The following is a 22,150-nucleotide window of genomic DNA, read 5'->3' as shown; positions in this document are numbered from 1 at the left end:
TGTCAGTCAGTCAGTCTACAGAGTCTATGAGAAACATTCTGGCTTCTATCTTTCAGATTCCCCTGCCTCATCAGTGGCCTCCCTCCTCCATGCTGCCACCCTGCTGTCCTGCCAGCTGCAGAGAGGTGTAGATTTACCCAGCGCCCTGCAGCACGCCTGTGGAGAGGCCTACTCACTGTGCCAACGCACCACTGCCAGCCAAAAGGTATCAGCTCCCCCTTATTAATCTAAAATGCATCTAAAAGGGAGATTCTTCTTTTTGGCTCATTGTCCATCACTCTTCCTGTCCACTCATAACTGGGTCATCTATCATTCCTTGTAAACAGTGTATGCAAAGTGCATGTTTTTTCTCTCTTTTAAAAAAAATGTTTTATTGGCTTTAGGTAGTCTGTCAATAGTACAAGTAGTACAAGACAACATTGGGGGCAGGGGTTATGTTGAATCTTCTTGACTCTTCTCAGGCCTTGTCAATTTAAATTTGAATGTTTTTGACTTTTCCTCAGCATAAAGAAATCTAGTGAGCACACTCCTGCTCCCTGGAGGATGACTAAACATTAATGCATTGTTATCCCCTGCAGCAAGCCCAGCAGGCGATTGAGCAGCGCTTGGCCATCCTGGACACAGAGGATTGGGGCAGTGGGCTGCTGTGTGCTGGAGTTTGGCCTGATGGCTTCCCTTCCGCCCTCCTCTCCACTGAGGATTCCTGCTTCTCTGCTGTCCTCCGAGATGGACAGGTCCTCTCATTCTGCCTGAACACCCTCAGCCTACAGGGCAAACGGTAAGGATTTGACTGTAAATCCTTAAAGGGGTTGAAGTGGTTGTAACTGAAGATTGTAACTGAAGTGTCAGTTTTAAGTGGGAGTGTTGAAACACATTTCTATCAGTTCATGCACTTAATGGAGTTAAGTTGTTAGTTGACATGTAAAATAAATGAAAACACTTGAAATCCAAGTAAAAAAAAAGTCCTAAAGTAAAATAATGTTAGGAAATAATTACACCAGTTGTGTTGCGTGTGCACAGGAATCGTCCACTAAGTCTGAGCGACCTGCAGAGGACGCTTCAGAGTAGTGGTGTCCATGAAGGCCTGGTGTTCTCTGGAGGAGTGGTGGATCTTGCAGACGGAGACGCTCTGAGGCTGATCCCCACAGCGGTGAGGCTGGTCACAGAGAGAGCCTCTCATGGAGACTGGATCCTCCGCAGCAGCTGGCTGTCACACCTTGGGAAGAGCTACAAACACATTCCTGGTGTGATGCTCGCACACACACACAGCACCACAGCATTTTAGACTTAAAAGTGCAGTGCTTTGAAACATAATATTCAATTGCAGTAACGGTAGATTTTGCATGCAAGATTTCAACTTCTGTGTTTCTATCACACTACAAATAATGGAGATCAGAGTGATAAGCCTGTGTTTTACAGGTTATGTCATAATCACACTACCTTGCAGAAATGAAAATAGGGGATTTCAGGGTTGTCCAGCAATATCTAGAACTTTGGATCCTAAAACAGTGGACTTCTTGACTCTTCCAGATCCAGCTCTGGTCCAGGTGGAGGCAGGAAACAGGGCTCTGAAGGCTGTGTTTGGTAGCAAACTTGCTGCCAAGGGCAAGTCTCTCGCAGAGTTGCTCCAGCCCCACAACATCGGTAAGCTCTACGGTTGTCTTGTTCTTCTTTTAAAAATACTGCAATGAAAGCCCCGACCAGAATATTTGAGCAATATAAATAAATATATTTACAATATTGAAGGGTCCAACATTTTAGATTAGAATTAGTTTATTCAACTTGTGATCAAGTTAAAGCATTGTTCATAAAATGCTAGTTTTAAGGTTATGCTCAATGCAGAATTCTCCAGGTAAAGTCAAAATCCTGAATCTGAGGGAAGTCAAATTTCTTATTATATTTTCAAACTAACTTTAAACGTTATTCTTAGAAAGGAAACTTCCAGTGTTGCACCAGCTGCACATCATAGTTTAAATATCCATATTTAATATATTTTCGACATTTGACTTGTGTTACCACCTACTGCTGCGATCTATAAGGAGTATTAACTACTGTTTGTTATGTTACCAGATGAATACAGGATTCTGGTGGACATGCGATGGAACAAGCAATACCTGGACATTTTAGCAAACAAGTGCAACTTTGAGGACGAGGAAAGATACATGGAGTTTCTGGAGACACTGAATGCAGTTGCCAACAGGTACAGTAGGAGGTTGTATGTCAACTTTATCCTGCTGGAAATGTCAAAGGTGCTAATAATTAGCTTGTGTGTTTGTTAGGATTGTTCTGCTGATGGACAGAGAGGAACGCTCTGTTATCTGCACCTGTGCTATCAACCTGTCAGCTCAGAACTGTGCCCTGAGAATAGCCACAGCCTTCAGTAAAGGTATGAACTCACAGTAGCACAATTCTCAGTACCTGAGTGACAATTCAACTCACCCACTGAGGTGTATTTTCCTCCCCTCACAGGGACTGTGGATATCGGTCACCTGCCCCACCCAGTGCTGATGCATCTGCGGACCTTCTTTGACCTGTGGGACTCAGTCACCCTGCAGGCAGTGCAGAACGGACAACCCTACATCTCAGACCACATCATGTTTGAGGTCAGAACTCACTCATTTTATCAACGTTTCACGTTGCACCCACAATTTTCTTTTCCCAGGTTGTCTTGACCTTGCTGTGCTCTCCTCACTCATGGCTCTCTACCTGTCTTGTGTGTTCAGATCCTCCAGCTGCTGCAGTGGCTCGATCGTTTCTGGGATGTGTGCAGCACGCTGCCGGCTGACTCTCAGGGCATCTCTGTGCTGTCTCTGCACTGGCAGTGGGTGCAGAAACACCTGATCCTCCGACTGCCCCAGCTGCTGCTGGGAGACAACGACGCCACGTTTGAGTAAACACTTTTCTCCACATTATGTTCCAACTTTCATTCATACATCGCAGAGATTGTATGACTGTTAGATTATGAAAGACCATCTGTTTTTGTTTATTTTTATTTTATTTTTTTTACACCTTTACTTAATTGTTACAATTGCAGATAATTTTATTTTCCAATGTCTAAAGTTGATATATTTCCATTTCCTAACACTCATGGCCGTGTTGCACTGCAGAGGTCAACAGGAGCTGCAAGCGGTCTCAGCAGCCATCCAGACGGTTCTATCCACCCCCGTGTCTGTGGCCACAGCTCTGAAAGGCATCCAGAAAACTCTCGGCAAAGCTTTGCCATTCAAGGTCTGGAGACACCTCACCAGCTTTACTTCATTTCTGACAGTCTTTGAGGACATTTACTCATCAGCAGATGTTGTTTTTACTGTCTTTTCTTCTTTTCTCTCTTGTATAATAGAAGAAAAGAAAGTCTTTAAAAGCCAGTCCAGTATTATGTCTTTCATTCACAACTATTCTATGATGATCTGAATCACTTCACAAACCATATCCATCATCTTCATCAGATGGAGTCAGTGGCTGAGTGTGCGTCTCGGCTCAGGCTCCTGAGTAAAGCCCTGGATGTGAGCGATCTAAGGCTGGATGGCACCACAGGTCCCTGGAGGCAAGAGCTGGTCAGACTTCAGGGTGCTGGGCTCGGGCTGGACATCAAGGAGAGTCTGCTTGAAGCCTGCGGCCTCGTTCTGTTGGCAAACAACCAGCTGGATCCTCAGAAGTCTGGTGAGCTTTTGTCAGAGAGAGCTTTAACCTGTGTTCCATCTGACTGCAGTGCTTATAGGCCCTGAGGACAGTGATGGTTAGTTTCACCTCCAAGAGAAAAACTCCCAGCTGGTCAGTGTGTGATTGTTTTCCTATATTTTCCCATCAGGAGTTTTGGAGAGATTGGTGTTGAGTGTGGAGCAGCAGCAGCGTCAGATGACCTCCAGAGGGCTCCTGGAGGTCTGCTCCCTGCCTGAGGGCGAGGAGTCAGGAGACGGAGTCCACCTGGCCAGAGCAGAGCTGCAGCAGCTCAGCCGCAGGGCTCAGCTCTGGCCCCTCATGGAGGAACTGGCTGTTATCAACCAGCTGCGACTCAGCACCGACCTGCTGCTCCTGGCTCTCTCTCCTGGGTAAAACTACTTCCCCCTCAACAAAGGCAAAATATTTGTGAGGACTGATCTTGACACAGTTGATTGACTGTTTAGTGAACCCTTACTGTTGGTTTGCAGTGACCAGGAGGCTGAGGACAGCTTACGCCGAGAACTCTCCAGACATCTGCGTTTCTGCCTCCAGTCCACACCGATGAATGTCAGTCAGCTCCAGCCGCTGTGGTTCCTGCTCAGCAGTGACAGGGTCAGTTCAATAAAGTTTCATAAGACGCACCCCAGAGGTCATCCTGTGGTGTCTGGCTCCAGGATGTTTGTAGTGGATTATTTGAGTCCTATATGTTGGGGGGTGGGGCCTCCATGGATCAGATTTGTTCTAGCACATCCCACAGATGCTGGATCTGATTGGGATCTGGGGAATTTGGAGGCCAGGAGTCCCTGGTTTGCATCACCCTCTTTGGGTAGTGTCAGCTTTCCATTGTGTATCAAGTACCTGAAAAATACTTCAAAAAATAAACCATTATTCCAAGCTACAAATATTAAGTATGCTACTCATGCTTCTCGTCCCCCTGCAGCCAGCTGAGGAGCTGCAGTTTGTTTGGTGTGAGCTGCTATCAGAAGCTCTTGCTGCCCTGTGGACCAGCAGTGTGACCTCTGCCCCTGACCTCTGGCTGAAATGGGACCCACTGAGACTTGAGAGCCAGCCAGCTCCTAAGCTGCACCATGGAGCAGACAACATGGTACTAGGTTAAACAACTCTTGTCAACATCACTGTATTTAAATCAAAGTGATCTCCTGCTGGGTTAATATACATCAATGTTGTTTTCAGGGACCGGCCTTGCTGAGTAAAGCAGTGTGGTCGCGTTGCATCCTGGGAGTGCTCAGCAGCAGTGAGACTGGAGGTCGATGGGAACCATCAGGTGCTGCCCTCCTCTCCCTCTCCCATGTCACCCTGGGGGAGTGGAAGGAGAGGATCCAGCAGCTGCAGGATGTGTCTGCTGTGCTGTGGGACAATATGGCCATCCCCACACTGGCTGAGTTCAGGTAGATTCAAACATTAAAAACAATCTCCACAAGCATTTATCATTTCTGGGTTATCTAATCACCACTGTACCTATTCAGGGGCTCAGACTTCAGGCTCCAGGGTGCTGTTCTGCGTCGGCAGCTTCAGAGCATGGCTGACCTGCTGCCTCCCAGCCTGCAGGAGGGATACATGGAGAGCTGTGAGAGCCTGGTTGAGGACCCCGACCCTCTGATAGCAGCCCAAGAGATCCAGACCGTCTTCAGAGACTTCCTGCCTCCCAATCTGCTCCCCGATGGACTGGTGGAGGCCTGCATCACCTGCCTACAGCAGTATGTCCAAAGCAAAGTCCAAGGCTCCAACCAGCTGGCCCGCTCGGGAGTGTTCTGGGTCAACATTGGTCTGCTGCAGATCAAAGTGTGGACACCGCAGACCATCTTTGACCCAGCTGTAAAGAGGGCCTACAAACTCAACTACGCTCAACAGGAGGTGAACAACTGTCTGTTTTTGTTTTCTCACCCCATTCTGTCACATAAAAATGATCCTTTCCTGCCCTCAGAAACGGTGAACTCTGGAGTTGTTAGTTAGTTGTTAGTTGTTATTAGTTGTTAATACTTTGTGATAGACGCAGGAAGGTGGTCTCTAGAAGGTGGTGAAAGCCAGAAATACTTTGACCTCATGGTTGCGTTGGCTTGTCCCTCTGTGTCTGTTGTAGCTGGCTCTGCTGCAGGAGGAGTGGAGAGCACGCAGCCTGTCGTCTCAGCTGATGACTGGAGCAGAGCTGGAGGAGAGCAGCACCACCGATGGATTCCAGCATCCCCGAATAAGGTCAGAACCAGCTGCAAGTTCTCATCGTGTGATATTACAACTGAGAACATTTGGTAGAATACAACTCAAAAATGACCATAGACCATGAGTGGCATTATTACCAGGTGAGGTTGGTAACTTTATTTTGCTCATCGCAGTCAGTTTCATTTAGATATCCAGACTAGACGGAGGATGAGAGTTGAGAACTGATTCCAAGTTGTACATTTCATGAGATCCACTAATCAAAGCAATCATATCGATGCCCCAAAGCAAAGCCTTGATGCAGCTCTAGTGGACTGCAGAGTCTTGAAACCAACAAAAGGCAGAAGAGGTTATCGGACAAGTCAGAGAAAGGAGATAAATAATCAAAATGCAGCGTATAAAGAAATATGAAGAATAAAATGCTTGATCCAGGGTGTGTGTGTGTGTGACCAGAACCAGTGATGGAATGTAACTAAGTACATTTAACCAAGAACTGTACTTAAGTACAATGTTGAGGTACTTTAGTAACTAGTTACTACTACAGAAAAACGTTGAATATTTTATCCGATAATGAGTCGACCAATAGTAGACATTAATTACACGTATGTAAACATATATACAACATGTATAATTAGTTTTGATACTTAAGTATATTTAGTATCACATACTTTGGACTTACTTACTCAGCCTTTTAAGCTAGCAACCCAGCGCCAGCTAACTTTAATCAAAGCTAACTTGTAAGTGTGATTAGTTGCTGGCTGGCATGCATTAGCTACAGTTGTGCATTTGCGACAGCAGTGTGAGAATGGTTGACTTTCCTTGCACTGAGCTCTCCAATGTAAAAAAAAAAAAAAATGGGAACACATTTCTGAAGTTCAGCTTAAACTATCATGAGCCTGCAGTCTTGTCCAGCATAAAGTTTTCTTAATAGGGAGGTTAACAGCTGATCATCACAGATCAATGATGACAGTGACTCAACGTTACTTCAGTGTACATATGATATTTGAGCAATGTATGAAGAAAGCCTTCTGAAAAGATTTTGAGCCTGTCCTTTCATTGTCTGTACCTGACTTGCTGTTATAGGTACCTGTGGATCCGTATGCAGCAGGTGAAGGAGCAGATAGCTGAGCTCTCCAGGAAGCAGGCCTGTCGCCCTCATGAACCACAGTATGGTCGCCTCTTCCAGGAGCTGCAGCACTACCTCTGTAGCATCGGCCAGGCATCTGCAGTGGAAGACCTCCTGTCCCACCTACTTAAGGCCCTGCAGAGCTCATCTTCCTCCAAGTCTAGGTCAGCGGTGCAGGGCCTGCTGAAGGAGGAGGCTGTGTGGCAGAACTCCCAGCAGCGCTTCTGCCAGAAGCTGCTGGAGGATTATCCCTTGTACCCTGATGTGGTCGGGCCGGTTCGGACCGGCATCCTCCAGCTCCGACACGGCATGAGGCTGGTGGCCTCGCAGGTGGCCGCCTCGCTCACGCCTGTACCTGGTCTGTCCAAGTTGGTGTTCTGTCTGCTGGCCTTCCCCTCCCTGTCCCACAGCCTGCCGTCTTACCTGGCCCGGGCAGACTTCCTCTGCTCCAGGACTTGCATGGACGTTCTGCGCTGCCTGGTGAAGCTTCTGCCCCAGCAGCAGGACCCGGAGCATGTAGTCCCTCAGTCATCCACGCTGCTCCTGAATGCTCTCCTGTACCTGCAGTGCCACACCCTGTCCACCGGAGAGTTCAGCCAAGAGACACACAGCCTCTTCAGACACATTTGTCAGGTCAGTACTTGGGTTTACACATAGATCCACTGATTTCTGGGTTAACATTTGACTTTTTTGTCAAATGTTCCAAGTTTAATGGATGCTGTTGCTGTGCTGACTGTTACATGATGCTCCTCAGGCCCTTGTGAATGAGTGGGACGAGCAGGAGAGACGAAAGAGAGAACAAGAGCAGCTGGAGGCCAGTCTGTACCGCAACCGCAGTCGACTGCACGGCTCAGGACTGACTGAGGAAGAACAGGATGAGAGGGACTTCAGACAGCAGTTCCCTCAGTTCAAACAGGTATTTACAGAATAAGGAACTGTTAGATAAGATGACATAACACCTGGAGGAGGAGCTGGTCAAGCTTCAATCATTCAAACCCAAACCATAATATTCAACTGAAATGTTATAATTCAGAAACAGCCTGTAAAGCACTGATTCTCAGTTTTTAAATTAGATAGCGAGAGGCAACGCAGCCTGTTGTTTCAATTTAAAAATAGAAAAAGAAAAGGAAATTCAAAAAAGTTTCCAAGTCAGCTATTTGCCCATCAGGACTGTTAGATGCAGGCCTATAATACTTAAGCGTTGGGTGATCTGAAAAACATAGTGATGATTTTATTCTTTTAAATGTTAAACAGTGGTGGGGCTGAAATGTAAAGTATCCAAGTATTTAACAAATTAAATCAAATGTACCAAGTCATCTCTGAGTCAAAATTTAAGATTCTACTGGTAGAAATTTCATCCTCTGGTCAGTGCGAGAAGAATAATCACAGGATCATTAAAGGTTAATTCCTCCAATTTTACAAATGAATGAACTGTGCAGCACTAGGGCTATCTGACAGATCTATAACCTGATTAAATTTGGTCCAAATGTCTTACAATGGACCAAAGAGTTAAGACAGTGACATGTCCAAAAAAAAAAAAAAAAACATTCCAGGGTCTTTTAAATACGAGCACATTGTGCATGTCCATACTTCATTAGGACTTTGCAGACATCGTGTCCCAGCCAAGCCTGGAAGGTCCAGCAGACTTGGGACTGAAGGAGGAGGCAGACACAGTCCAGGAGGAGTCCAGTGAGAACAGCTTCCTGTCTCCAGCTGCCATGAACACCATAGTCCAGGTCCATCAGCGCCTCTGTCTGGGATATGCACAATCACTGTGGTACCAGGGTACAACACCAGCCAATCACAGCAAAGAACACATCAGCGCCCTCATCTCCTCCTATCAGATCGCCTCCCCTATGATGTCACGCTTCTATCATCTGATTGGTCAGTGATCTTATTTTCTATCACTTATGGATGTCACTTTCACCATTTTCTAGCAGCAAGGCAGAACTTTACTCCTGTGAACGAGTCCTTGCTTTTAAAGGAAAATTGGTGATGACCTCTTTTTTCCCCTTCAGATGCTGAACTGGACCAGCAGCTGACTGGCAGTGAACTGCTGCTCTCCACCCTCCTGCAGAATACAGTGCAGGGCTCGGGGGGTCCTGATGGTCTAGCTGTCACCTCAGATGGACCTTATGACTTCTACCAGCAGCCCAACATGAGCGAGGCCCGTCTCTGTCTTCCTGTCCTGGAGCAGCTGAGTGTCGCAGTGAAGCAGAGACTGGAGGACTGGCCAGAGCACCCAGCTCTCGTACAGGTCAGTGACCTTTCCACATTAAGGTTCTGATGCACGGTAACAGCGTACTGTATCCTCTGTCTTCAAACTGACCTCCGTCAGTCTTGGAGGCTGTGTTTAGTCCCAGTTAGGTGTCCAGCTGTGTTCACGCTCTGGCTGCTGAGCCCCATTGCCCACAATGACTCCCCCCGTAACCTGAGGTCTCAATCAAGGCAAGCTCTACTGGCTCCATGGCTAATTAGCTAACGGTTGCTAGCTATAGCCAAGGATAGCTAACAAAGAGTAGCAGATGATGATTACTCTGGTAATATGCTGCGCCCAGTGTTTTTGGAGCTACTTTTGAATTCTGGCCATATTTTATAAATTACACCCTTACTGACGAAATCAGTTTACTTTTGTTGTGTCTGTTGTGTGATTACTTATGATAAACTCAAAACTTATATCAGTCAAAACAGCCCACAGTGTCTGTCCAGGAGAGTTAAATCATAGAGTCTTTACACAGAGGAGAAGTAGTTAAAAATTCCAGGTGAGTACTTTAAGTCTCAAACTCAGATGAGCTTTGGGCCGCTGCTGGTACTGTCATCTTCTTAGGAGGGCCACTTCAGCGTTCAACTACTGCAAGAAAGTGCAGTATTTCTGAAAATGTTTCTGTTTATTTCCATTATTATGATAATAATACAAAACAAATACAGCATTTGATATACATTTTAATATGATTAGTTTTTAACAGTTGGTCCTAACTAACCTTCTTGCCTTATATCTGGCAGCACTTCTGCTCATATTTTATTCAAATTTAACAAAATAATGCAAACAGAAGTATACATCTGTATGCACATTTGTTTTTAACAGTGCACATCTTTTTTCCCTATAAATAACCTATTTAAACCTTGCACTAGGCTTGTCGCAGTAGTAGGTGTTCCCTTGTTACACAGTGGTCAGTCTTACACTGATTACAGTACTTGCCCACCGCCCCCTCCGTCATTTTTCTTTTTTAAAATCAAAATCGTCTGACAACGGACATTACGATGACAAACTGCTGGAGGCCGTCTACTCCATGTAGCAGCAGGGCCAGCAGCAGAGTCACAGCACAGAGTAACCGGAGTCACATTTAACTCTTAGCATGGAGAGAGTTAGGTGAGCTGACTGACATGACGATGGCAGAGGATTTGTTGTCAAAGTGAAAAGCAAAAGCGCCTATTTGGCAATATGTCGGTTTTAAACTGACTCATAATAGGGAGCCTGTAACTTTAATGAGGCAAAGGGAGTTGTTAGCTCTCTGAGAAGATGGAGGTGTGCAGCCTGTTATCTGCAGCTCTTCATCTAACAGATCCCTCTTCAATACTCTCACAGAATTAATTAAACTGCTGCCAATCAGATTCAAAATGGATCCACTGTCTGCAAACGCCCGCTGTTTTGCTCTGAAGACATATTTTTGATGAACGACAGCAGTGCTAACTGAACACATTGCATTTCTTGTGACAAGTCTACTTCAAATTAAAGTCAGTATCAAGTATCTTTTTAAAATACAATTTTGTAGTTTAAATTGGTGTGAAACAAAAAAATAAGTTAAAATAAAAAAAATTCTGCAGGCCAGATTATATTATATTATTGACATCAGGTCGCGGGCTGGTGAAAGGGGGGAGGGGAATGGCTTGGGGCCCGGCAGTTCTAGACTCCTGCTTTCAGTAGGTAAAAGTAGTAAAAGTGCTGGTTCTGTAGACTTAGCTGGTCAGCTCCTCTTCTGAATATACTGTACCTATTGTACCTTATGGACCCTTCAGAGTGTGAGGTCTAGGTTGCTCGGTTGTGGGTTTCGGTCGCTCCGATGTTTAATGCTGTCTGTGTGTATTGTTTTCCAGCTGACTGTGGTGATGGAGAGGATCATGGCGTTCAGTCTGGCAAGCCCACTGGCCAAGTTCCTCAATGGTCTGGAGATCCTGCTCAGCAAAGCACAGGTGAGCTCTGTTAACAAGATACCTCCTGAAGCATGCTCTACATTAGCTTAAATCAGAGCTCCACATTGTGTTGACACAATTAACTAGAAAATAAATCCATAAGATTTTTCAATATCCATCATCATTTATCAGGTCAAAATACCAAAAGTCTGCCAGTTCCAGCTTCACAAATGGTAGTTTCAGAAACAACAAAGGTGAGCTCTGTCTTGTTTATCACCTCTGTTCTCTGCTTTTCTCATCAGGACTGGGAGAATAACGCCAGCCGCTCAGTCTCTCTGCGGAAGGAACTGGAACCAGTCACCCAGCTCATTATCCAGTGGCGCAAACTGGAGCTCAAGTATGACATAGAGCCCTTAACTTGTGCTCTGTTTTTCTCAACCAGGATATAAAATGATGATGAGCACAGTGTACAAGCTGTTTCCTGTTTCTGTTGTTAAACGTGTCCTCTCCTGTCACGCGTAGTTGCTGGTCGAGCAGTCTGGACAACGCAATGAAGCGGCACACTGAGAAATCAACCAAACACTGGTTCTCTATCTACCAACTAGTAGAGAGGTATCTGGAGGAGCAGAGGATAGATGCTAACACAGGTACAAACTGTACAACATGTGTGAGCGTGTGCTGATTCAGCTGCACAACAAAATGATAATACCACATCTTATTTTTGACATAGTTAATAAAGCAATTCATCATTTATGTTTTTAGTTGGCTGAGGGGAAACTTTCTCAATGTGTATTTATGGTGGAAAATATATCAATGAAAATATATATTCGATATAAAAAAGCTTAGCACTGTTTACCGCCTTGAAAATATCTACAGTACTGTGCAAAAGTTTTAGGCAGGTGAGAAAAAATGCTGTAAACCAAGAATGCTTTCAAAAATGGAAGTGTTAATAGTTTATTTTCATCAATTAACAAAATGCAGTGAATGAGCAGAAGAGAAATCTAAATCAAATCAATATTTGGTGTGAACATCATCAATTCTTCTAGGTAAACTTGCACACAGGTTTTGCAAGGAACCTCCACCATGCTTCACTGTTGCCTGCAGACACTCATTATTGTACCGCTCTCCAGCCCTTCGGCAAACAAACTGCCTTCTGCTACAGCCAAATATTTCAACTGACTCATCAGTCCAGAGCACCTGCTGCCATTTTTCTGCACTCCAGTTCCTATGTTTTCATGCATAGTTGAGTCGCTTGGCCTCGTTTCCATGTCAGAGGTATGGCTTTTTGGCTGCAACTCTTCCATGAAGACCACTTCTGGCCAGACTTCCCTGGACAGTAGATGGGTGTAGCTGGGTCCCACTGGTTTCTGCCAGTTCTGAGTTGATGGCGCTGCTGGACATCTTCCGATTTTGAAGGGAAATAAGCTTGATGTGTTTTTCATCTGCTGCGCTAAGTTTCCTTGGCCGACCACTGCATCTATGATCCTCAACGTTGCCCGTATCTTTGTGCTTCTTCAAAAGAGCATGAACAGCACATCTTGAAACCCCAGTCTGCTTTGAAATCTTTGTCTGGGAGAGGCCTTGCTGATGCAGTATAACTACCTTGTGTCTTGTTGCTGTGCTCAGTCTTGCCATGGTGTATAACATGTGAGATGAAACTGTCTTCCACAACTTCACCTTGGTAGCAGAGTTTGGCTGTTCCTCACCCAGTTTTAAGCCTCCTTCACAGCTGTTTCTGTTTTGGTTAATGACTGTATTTCAACCTACATGTGGAATTGATGATCATTAGCACCTGTTTGGTATAACTGGTTGATCAAACACCTGACTATATCCTCCAAAATCCCTGACTTTGTGCAAGTGTACCTATAAGAATTGATGCTGGTTTGAAGGCAAAGGGTAGTAACACCAAATATTGATTTGATTTTTCTTTTGTTCGCTCACTTTGCATTTTGTAAATTGATAAAAACAAACAATTATTTATATTTTTAAAAGCATTCTTAGTTTACAGCCTTTTTTCACACCTGCCTAAAACTTTTGCACAGTACTGTATATGGAAAAATGGGAGCCAATATCAGTGGAGAATTAAATCTGCTCATCAGTATTAGATCATCAACTAATAAGCATGTACTGTATTTCCAGACACAAAGTAAAGTAAATACAGCACACGTTCACTCTCCCTTCCACAGTCAAACAGGTTTAGAAGAGAAAAAAGTGGATACACCAAAATGCTATGACTGCTAAGACTTCCTGTTTGTGCTTCTCCAGGTGAGGAGGTGGAGTGCCTCTCTCTGTCCTCAGTGTCCTCCACCCTCCAGGCCTTCATAGAGGGCTCCACCCTGGGAGAGTTCCACACCCGCCTGGCCATGCTGCTCAGCTTCCACTGCCACCTCCTGCTGGTCACCAACCAGACTGGACAAGGTTACCCACCACACCTCTATCCTACACAAGACATACAAGTCTGTCTTAATTAGTCCCTCCAGGATTTCAGCGTTTTTTAAAGATTGTTGTGGCCTAAAATTCCTGATTTAACAGCAGCTTCTTTTGGCCGTAAAACCATAAAACCTGCCTCTTTTTTTTTTTTTTTTTTTTTTAAATAATCAAATACATGCCCTCAGTCTCACATCCACAAACACATTCAACTTGATATTTTGAAAAAAACGTGCACACTAAACATTTTAGTTGACACAGTTTGCACACCTATGTCTTTGTGATTTTAACTACGCTACCATTACCACTAACTTCCACTCATTTTTATGACTCAGTTGCAATAGATCATGATGCAGCAGCCCTGTCATGGAGATGTGTCTTCTCTGGGAATGTTTTGTGGCAGAAAAGTATTTGTCAATTCAATAATGTTCCATCGCAAAAACAGTTCTCACATGCCCTGTGTATTTTGAGAGAGTTATTATGAACCGTCACCAATCCTCCTCTCCATACTGGAAACAGTCCTGTGATAACGGGACTCCACTGTCCTCATTCGGTGACGCTCTGATCAAGGCCAACCTTTAACTTCAATATCCCTTACATGATAAGCAACCGCTAAAAGGGTACACGACCTTTCACCAATTGACTAATCGATTACTACATAATGTCAGTGAACCTTCATGTTTTGTTTACAAAAGGACAAACATTTTAAGATTTAGGATTTTTTTTCACTATCGGCGCAAACTAAAAACCTCATGTAGTGACAGTTCTGTGGAGCAAAACAGAGCGATTGGTCAACTAATTACATCATGATGGTTGTGTGGATATTGACAGATCTATTGATCAGTTGGCCAGATAGGGTCACTGCCTATTGCCCAAATGTCATGCATCTAACTGTCTCAGACATCACTGATTGGTTTTCGGCTGAACTCAATAGTGCCGCAGCGCCTTGATATCGAGTGTTTACAGTGCATAGCATGACCCCTCAATGCAATCATCACTGGTTCGATTCCAGTCCGTGACCTTTGTTGAATGCCTTAAAGGCAAAAAAAAATGTTAAAACTCAGTAGTGTGATGGAAACTACCATCTCATCACTGAGGTTTATTGTTTCAAATTACATTTGACCTGTGAACTGTTGGTGACAACGAGGCACTACTTAGTATTTGTTGTTTTTTTGCTGTGAGAAACTGAACCATTGATGAGGGATAACATGTTAATGCTCTCTCTCTTTCACAGAGTCATTGTCCAGTCTTCTGTGGAACCTGCACAAATACTACAGTCAGTTCTCTGACTGCATCCAGACCAGAATCAATCAGCTGAGACAGCCCATCGAGAAGGAGCTCAAGGTTTATCATCATGTCCTCTTTTACTGCATATGACTAACCTGAAACCGTCCATCAATGTCAGAGTAATATTATTAACACAATATTAATCTCCACTGTGACATGAATTGTGTCCTCAGGACTTTGTCAAGATCTCCAAGTGGAACGACGTCAGTTTCTGGTCCATCAAACAATCAGTCGAGAAAACCCATCGGTAAGATATCACCCTGATCTGATTTGGGCTGTACCGTCCTGCTCGTGGACTAACAATGTTCTGCCTCTATTCTTTTCTCTCAGGACTCTCTTCAAGTTTGTCAAGAAGTTTGAGGAGGCTCTGAATGGTCCAAGTGTTCCCGCTCTGGTAGAACAGGGAAGCAGCGCCAGCTTGGACAGTGTGGATGCCAACCCAGAGGAGACTCCCATCCATCGGGTTCACCGGGCACTGAAGATCGCTCTTCCTGGGAAGGGTAGAGATCTGCAGAATGAGGGCCCAGATGAAGGAGTTGAAGCTTCATCTCTGCAGGGACGTCTTCCTGTTCTGTCCAGGAAGATGAGGAAAATGTGCACGCAGCTGCTGAAGAAACACCCAGTGCCTGAGCTGGCTGAAGACCTGGACTGCTTCACTGGTAGGAAACTCACTCAAACACTATAAAACCAAAGTCTGATGGGCAGATTGACATGATATATGTTATGTACTGACATATTATTATTATGTACTTCATGCTGTCAAAAGGTCATGTTTGATTTGAATGACCCCATGGCTTTTCCTTTGGCGCCACCCTCAGGATAATTTGCATTTTACAACTATTGGTCTGTTAGTCTACCACTTCAGTCTAGACTGAAATATTACAACAACTATTGCCATGAAAGGTGCTTCAGACATTTATGTGCTCTCAGGGTGAATTGTCAGGTACTACTTTATAATAACCATCATTAATAAATGATATATTTATACTTATTAAACTTAAGTTAATAGTTATTTCATTGTTAACAGACAATGACATTCTTTATGAACCATTTATAAAGCAATTGTTTATTGTAAAGTTGCAACTGATATTTATAAAACTTTGTAAAAGATTCTGTGTAGTTCATCTATAAACATTATTTGGATGACCATTGAAAAGTTGGAAGTGATGTTTATAAACCTTTACAGCTGCTTAGTAAAATCTTCATAAAGCATTTCATATTTTGTTAACAGTGAATTAATGAATTATACATTTACCATTTTATTAATGATGGTCAATAAAAAGTGTTGGAAATGCTAAGTCAGTGTTATATGCATCTTTGGTTCCTTAGCCAATGCAGTGAGTGAACCACCCTTTAACAAACATTGGAAACACAATATGAGATAAATATGAAATATTTTCACGTAGCAGTGTCTTAACATAAGTTGAAAACTAGATAAGTGTTTGTAACTGCCATAAATCATGTGATAAAAAAGTTACCTGGTCCTGTCTGTGCTGGACGTGGTCAGTCTCTGCAGCATTCTGTGATTAAGTGTTTTTTTCAGAACCACTTTTATGATAGTGGTTGTAAAGAAGAGATGAATATGTTTGTCTGTTTGTGTTTTTATATAGCCAAGGACATCAGGCCTTAAAACCCCCAACAAAACATGTCACACAGCTGCAAACCCCCCAGTGATAATACAGTGATACAGTGATAATAGTGCTTTTTTTTCTTTTCAGGCGAGGTCATCAGCAACTTGCGGGACCTGCAGAGCCTCACCATCGACACGTCAGCAGAGAAAGAGAAGCAGAAGGCTGAGGTGAAGCACATCCTGCAACAGAAGCAGAGAGCTCTGTCAGACCTGTTCAAGATGCTCACAGAAATAGGTAAGTATTCCTCGTTGATTTACAGGTGTCACGTAGTAATTTAAGCCCGGTCTTCTAACCTCTCTGTATACATCATGCTCCCATTAAGGTCTGTCGTATCGGAAAGGCCTGATGTGGAACAGGACAGCTGACCCGGTGAAAAGCCTCTGTATGCAGCCTCTGGAGATGAACACCGCTCTTTCTGCTGTCAGGAACCAGGAGCAGGCTGAGAGCATGTAAATAGAAGCACCAACAACTGAGTGACAGTTATGATGTCAAAGATGTCTATGTGTTGTGTTGCAGAGTTGTCTACTGAAGTTAAATCTGTTCGCTCCAGCCCGCCCTGTCTCTTAGTACAGCAAAAAGCTAGAGTCTGATAGCCCCCGTCGTTTCAGCTGGGTGATGTAGAAGCAGCAGGTTCACAAATAAGTCTAATCAGTGAACAAAATGAACTCACAAAATGTTAAGAAAGGAAACACACTCACTGTTTACTTCCTGTTGTATAAGCGACACTAGTAATTCAGTTGTGCTGATGTTACACTACAATGAAGCATTTACCACAATTTTTAGTCTCACTTGTCTTCACTTGCAGTTTATTGAATTTATGTAATTGCTCATTTGACTGAGTAACCAGGTTCACTGTGATGTAAATCCTTAGTAGAGGACAACATTAGAATATATTTTCTCTGCTCTTTGAAATCCCTTTTCTCCGTCTTCTTCATGTTGTAGGCTGTTTACAGAGTTGCTGACAGCATGGGATGGATGTCAGAAGTACTTCTATCGCTCATGGGCCAGGAGAACAGCCCTGCAGACTGCTCTTCAGCAGGCCGCCAAGGTGACGCAGACACTGGCTGTCCAAAATATTAGTACTGGTAGCATTTTTTACTCTTAAAGCTCTTTGTCTAAATGTCATGATAGTGAAGCCCGGGGATTACAGATTAGGATCAAATGTAGCACCTGCAGTTCCTCTGTGTATTTCCTGTGTACTTTGTCACTGTAGGCTAAAGTGCATGTGTGTGTGCGTCTTAGGAGCTGGGCCTGGGGAACATAGAACGCTGTAGAGGTTTCTCCTCTCACCTTTTCAAGCTGCTCCTCAAACAAAGGGATCGACTGGCCGAGCTCACTGAGCAGTGGGTCCATCTCAGGTCAGTCTGCTGCGACAGTCACTATGTTTACTCAATACAGTCTGGAACAAAGGAACAGAAGTTGGCTGTGTTATTGTATTTTCATCTTCACACTGGGTTTAAAGAGAAAATGACTTAACACTGGTCATATCTGTCTGTGCAATAAGATCATTTTACATGACAACACATCTTAAAGGTGCACTGTAAAGTTTCAGGGAAGAAAGTTTAATCAGAAGAGAGAGATCTTTATTGACTGATTTTGTTTCTGCCTAAACAAACTAAATAAACAAACTCTTCATTTTCAAGACTGAATAAACAAACTGATCTTAAAGGACAAAACCATTTCATACTGTTTAGAGTTGGCGGACCCTATACAGCTTGTTTCTTCAGTTATATTTCCAAGTTTGTATTATTACCTCATCAATATTGTAAATAATGTTTGAGTTTGAATTTCTACAAGTCTACATAGTGCTCCTTTAAGATAATTAGGTTTAGTCTCAAAATAAGGCTCTGATAGAAAATGCTTGTCATTTTTAATTAAATTATTTTTGCACTCTTAAATTTTAATTTGGCACGATCTTATTTTAGTTCTTAAATTAAGTCTTTTAGCCTCAAAGTGGGTTTTCTTTTACACGTCCCTCGTATCTCGTTAAAATGAACTCAAATAAAACCAAAATTGCTTATCAATACAAGACAAGTGACATTTACTTGAATTAAGTCAGAATATCTTCCATTGAAATCACCGTGTAATCCATTAATACTTGAAACAAGAGCAATAGATTTTTAATCTAAGCTTATTAAACTTGATTAGATCTTCAGATTTTGTAGTGTAAACCCTTGGTATGGAATAATAATGTAAATGAGTTTAATTCAATGCTGGCATCTAGTTAAAGTGGCAAAACACTATTATCGTATACACTTTGTTACTGTTATGATAATTATACTATTATAATGTATCTCATCACCACTCTCAGGAGGTTAACAGACAGCGTCCAGGGTCTCAAGGCCCACCTGCAGAGCCACAGTGAGGACCCAGGGTGTGACCTCCCACCCCAGGCATCTCTTCATGGTTGGGTCAGTAGAGGCCAGGCACTAGCTGCCCAGTGCACCACCCTCCTACAGCAGCTGGCCTGGCTGCATCAGTGCTGCCCGGAGGACCTCCAGCGGAAGGAGGAGACCAGCAGCTGCAGGCAGCACACCCTGAGGTGCCCGTCCCCGCTGGCAGCACATCGCCAGCCCCCAGGCTGTCTGCTGCGGAGAGGAGATGCCGCCTGGTGCCAGCTAAACCAGCACATGAACGCAATGTTGAAGCAGACGCAGAGCCTGAAGGTGGAACTGGATAATGTGGCACAGCAGACCTCTGAGAGAGTACTCCACACATGGTAAAATGAGCTGAATTTGAAATCAGATGTAGCAGTAACAAAAGACAGAAGCAGTCCCAGCAACACTGTATTTTTCCACAGGAACCATTTTGCCACATGCTGCTCAGCCTTCGACCAGCTGGGAGCTGTGGTGGCTCAGATGCCCAGCGTGGAGCAGCTCTTCACCCCGGCCACATGTGTCGGCAGTGCAGACAGCCAGCCAGCCATCACCCAGAGCCTGCAGTATGTCAGAGGACAGGTGGAGGCTAGCATCACTGAGTTCACCACCTGGAAGACACAGCTGCTCTCCCTGGGACACCAGAACTCAGGTGAATACACTGATCACTGAGCCCAATACTGTCAGTCCTTCAGATATTACTAACAGACATGAAGACAAAGTAAGGGGTTTTAAAAGTAACTTTTAACAAAACAGAGCGTCTCCTTATTTCCTCCATAGCTGACCAGCCTGCCTTCTGTACTGAGTTCTCTGCTGAGCTCGAGACAAACATCAACACAGTGCTGTGTGCTGTCCAGACGCTTGTAAAGCGAAGTGAGAGAGATGAACAGAGAGAGCAGCATGGAGACGTCAAGAGAGGTGAGAATGATGCATTCGGAGCCAGCAGTGCTCTCTGTTCACTTTTGTGTAAACCAGCCCTTCAAATTCTATATCAAATGTTGGTTCATGCCAATGTAGAATGTTGAAGGCAGCAGTATAACACTGCTACAGCTGCTACTTTATCAAATACAACTGTCTAGTAACAGTCTTTGGTCTTGAGAACTTCTTTGTAGCCACACAGGGGTGAACTATGTCAGCAACAGTTATCAAAGCTAGTCGGACATTCTTCAGAAGTTGTCAGTGGCTCTAATGTGTGCCAGCCGAACATCTCCCAAATCATTATACTGCCAGTCACGACCTGGACAGGATCATTATATGACCCAAAGTTTCCTTGCAACAAATTCTGATCCTTCATTCAGCATGATGCAAAAGGAGCCATAGTATATTTGAGCAACTTTGACGAGTGCTGTATTCTGAGAGGGCATCATACATACAGTTTTTCACTGAACCGCCACCTGTATATCAGTGAAACAGTGTGAACTACTGACTGGACTGTGTATGGCGTCACCGGCATGCAAGTGCAAAACATGAACACAGTCAGACTAAACCAGCTCCACAGCACTACTAGAGATCTAAACTACACAGGGAACATTTAAATTGCCATGAACGTGCAAAAGGTGAAAAATGCACAGACACTGATAAAATATGTTTAAAATCTCCTCAAAAGCAGAATATTTTTTTCCAACAGTATTCATGGTTATGTACATGATGTTGTCTAATGTTTCAGAGGGTGCTGAAGAAGAGGAGGGGGATGAAGAACCCGTGGAGGACCTGCTGAAGCCTGGTCACCTCACTCGACTCCTGGAGGAGAAGCTGGCAGCTGAGGTGGAGGCTCTGTGTGTGGCAGATGTTGGCGGTGGTCTGGAGAGGCTGCTGAGCCGCCTGAGGACACACAGAGACTCCTGTCAGCCGCCACAACTGCAGGTACCAGCTGCAGCCTTGCATACAGTATGACACCCACAACACACTGACCAGAAAAACACAACTGTACATCTTCTCTCTGACAGAACTAATACCATCATTTGCCTTATTAAGTCATCATTAAACACACTCCAATCAAATTTGACATAAACTAAACAAAACTCACCAAAACATACATATTCTTAAATCATCATTTTATCAACATATCATGTTTGAACAACTGTATTTGTGTGTGTGTGTGTAGGAAGTAAACACGGCGTGCAGGATGCTGGTGCGTCTGGAGCCTCTGCTGGGGATTTACTCTGACCTGGTGCGTTACTACCTGTCTGTGTCACTGGGAGCACACAGGAGCACCGGCAAACTGCTGTCTGTGCTGGCCAGCATCTTCACTGAGCTCGCTCAGAAGGTACACACACAACAAATGTTACTCAGTCTCATTTAGATCAAAGTAATACAGGTATTAAGATATTAAGTTGATCTTAAAGCTAAAAGATTGCTGTGGTCTCCTCCCCAGGGCTTCTGCCTGCCTCAAGAGCTGATGGCCGGTGGAGATGGAGAAGGTGCCACAGAGTTTCACGACTACGAGGGCGGTGGTATAGGAGAAGGCGAGGGCACCAAAGACGTCAGCGACAAGATCGAGAATGAAGATCAGGTGATGAAATTACATCCACTCACTAGCTGTTTTGTCTGGAGTTTTCAATTGCATTTCACCTGGGATTAGAAAGAGGCTGCTGAAGGCTGTGGGATGTAGTTAAAAGCTCTGGGGAAAGTTGGTGAGTGGCAGTAGTAAACATGGTGAGAACTTATTTCCACAAAAACTGCAGTACAACATTTAAATTACAGCTGATGTGCCAACTGAGTGTATTTCTAATATCATAATTCAAAATAACAATCCCCGGCATGTCTAACTACGACATGTGTTGAATATGCCAAAAAAGACATAGCCAAAAGTAATGTTCAAAGAGTTTTTGGCTAACAGTTTTAAAGTGGATATTTAACCAGCGATGGCCTGAAACAGTATAAGGAACATTTCTCATAAAGCTATCTCTGTACTCTTCCAGGTGGAGGACACTTTCCAAGAGGGCCAGGAAAAGGAAGAAGAGCAGAATAAAGAAAAAATCAAGGAGGAAGATAATGCTATCGAGATGTCAGAGGACTTTGATGGTCAAATGCATGATGGGGACGAGCATGAACCAGGTAACCTGAACTGTCTGTAGCCTATGAGCTTACTGTATGCAGCCCGCTCTTTTCCAGGTTTGTCTCTCGACTCCCGGTCGCAATTGCTGGCCTAGGCCGCCAATGGCTGTGGGCAGGGGTTGGGTCACCCCACCCAAACCTGCATCTTGCCCAGCCAATCAGAAGTTAAGAAAAAAGTTCAGCCAATAGAAAAAAGCACTGAATATACCAGTACTGTGTCTAACTTATGATTGGGAGAGCAGCCTACAGCTCGCCTTCAAAGTTGGCCACTGCCCACCTTA

At 44.1% G+C, this 22,150-nt stretch overlaps 1 protein-coding gene across 2 annotated transcripts in view; it reads left to right on the top strand.

Annotated features, from left to right (window-relative positions):
- mdn1 (midasin AAA ATPase 1) overlaps positions 1-22,150 on the top strand; it is a 63,241-nt gene that overhangs the window by 29,755 nt on the left and 11,336 nt on the right. For both annotated transcript variants that reach the window (XM_084376886.1, XM_084376885.1), the window contains 38 exons: positions 57-205; positions 579-778; positions 1,021-1,244; positions 1,531-1,644; positions 2,071-2,200; positions 2,280-2,386; positions 2,470-2,603; positions 2,724-2,890; positions 3,108-3,228; positions 3,447-3,660; positions 3,809-4,049; positions 4,149-4,272; positions 4,601-4,765; positions 4,855-5,069; positions 5,148-5,535; positions 5,762-5,874; positions 6,919-7,594; positions 7,716-7,877; positions 8,560-8,845; positions 8,980-9,218; positions 11,057-11,152; positions 11,395-11,489; positions 11,615-11,739; positions 13,358-13,510; positions 14,754-14,863; positions 14,980-15,053; positions 15,137-15,465; positions 16,525-16,671; positions 16,760-16,886; positions 17,380-17,485; positions 17,680-17,795; positions 18,749-19,156; positions 19,238-19,464; positions 19,593-19,730; positions 20,479-20,675; positions 20,917-21,078; positions 21,187-21,324; positions 21,734-21,869. In XM_084376886.1, the coding sequence (XP_084233012.1) occupies positions 57-205; positions 579-778; positions 1,021-1,244; positions 1,531-1,644; positions 2,071-2,200; positions 2,280-2,386; positions 2,470-2,603; positions 2,724-2,890; positions 3,108-3,228; positions 3,447-3,660; positions 3,809-4,049; positions 4,149-4,272; positions 4,601-4,765; positions 4,855-5,069; positions 5,148-5,535; positions 5,762-5,874; positions 6,919-7,594; positions 7,716-7,877; positions 8,560-8,845; positions 8,980-9,218; positions 11,057-11,152; positions 11,395-11,489; positions 11,615-11,739; positions 13,358-13,510; positions 14,754-14,863; positions 14,980-15,053; positions 15,137-15,465; positions 16,525-16,671; positions 16,760-16,886; positions 17,380-17,485; positions 17,680-17,795; positions 18,749-19,156; positions 19,238-19,464; positions 19,593-19,730; positions 20,479-20,675; positions 20,917-21,078; positions 21,187-21,324; positions 21,734-21,869 (7,053 nt within the window). The remainder of the gene's footprint in view (positions 1-56; positions 206-578; positions 779-1,020; positions 1,245-1,530; positions 1,645-2,070; positions 2,201-2,279; positions 2,387-2,469; positions 2,604-2,723; positions 2,891-3,107; positions 3,229-3,446; positions 3,661-3,808; positions 4,050-4,148; positions 4,273-4,600; positions 4,766-4,854; positions 5,070-5,147; positions 5,536-5,761; positions 5,875-6,918; positions 7,595-7,715; positions 7,878-8,559; positions 8,846-8,979; positions 9,219-11,056; positions 11,153-11,394; positions 11,490-11,614; positions 11,740-13,357; positions 13,511-14,753; positions 14,864-14,979; positions 15,054-15,136; positions 15,466-16,524; positions 16,672-16,759; positions 16,887-17,379; positions 17,486-17,679; positions 17,796-18,748; positions 19,157-19,237; positions 19,465-19,592; positions 19,731-20,478; positions 20,676-20,916; positions 21,079-21,186; positions 21,325-21,733; positions 21,870-22,150) is intronic.

This window comes from Pagrus pagrus (genome assembly GCF_965226575.1).
Source record: "Pagrus pagrus genome assembly, chromosome: 16".
Classification (NCBI taxonomy): Eukaryota; Metazoa; Chordata; class Actinopteri; order Spariformes; family Sparidae; genus Pagrus; species Pagrus pagrus.
Note: the sequence above shows the minus strand (reverse complement) of the source record. Positions and strands in the feature narration are given on the sequence as shown.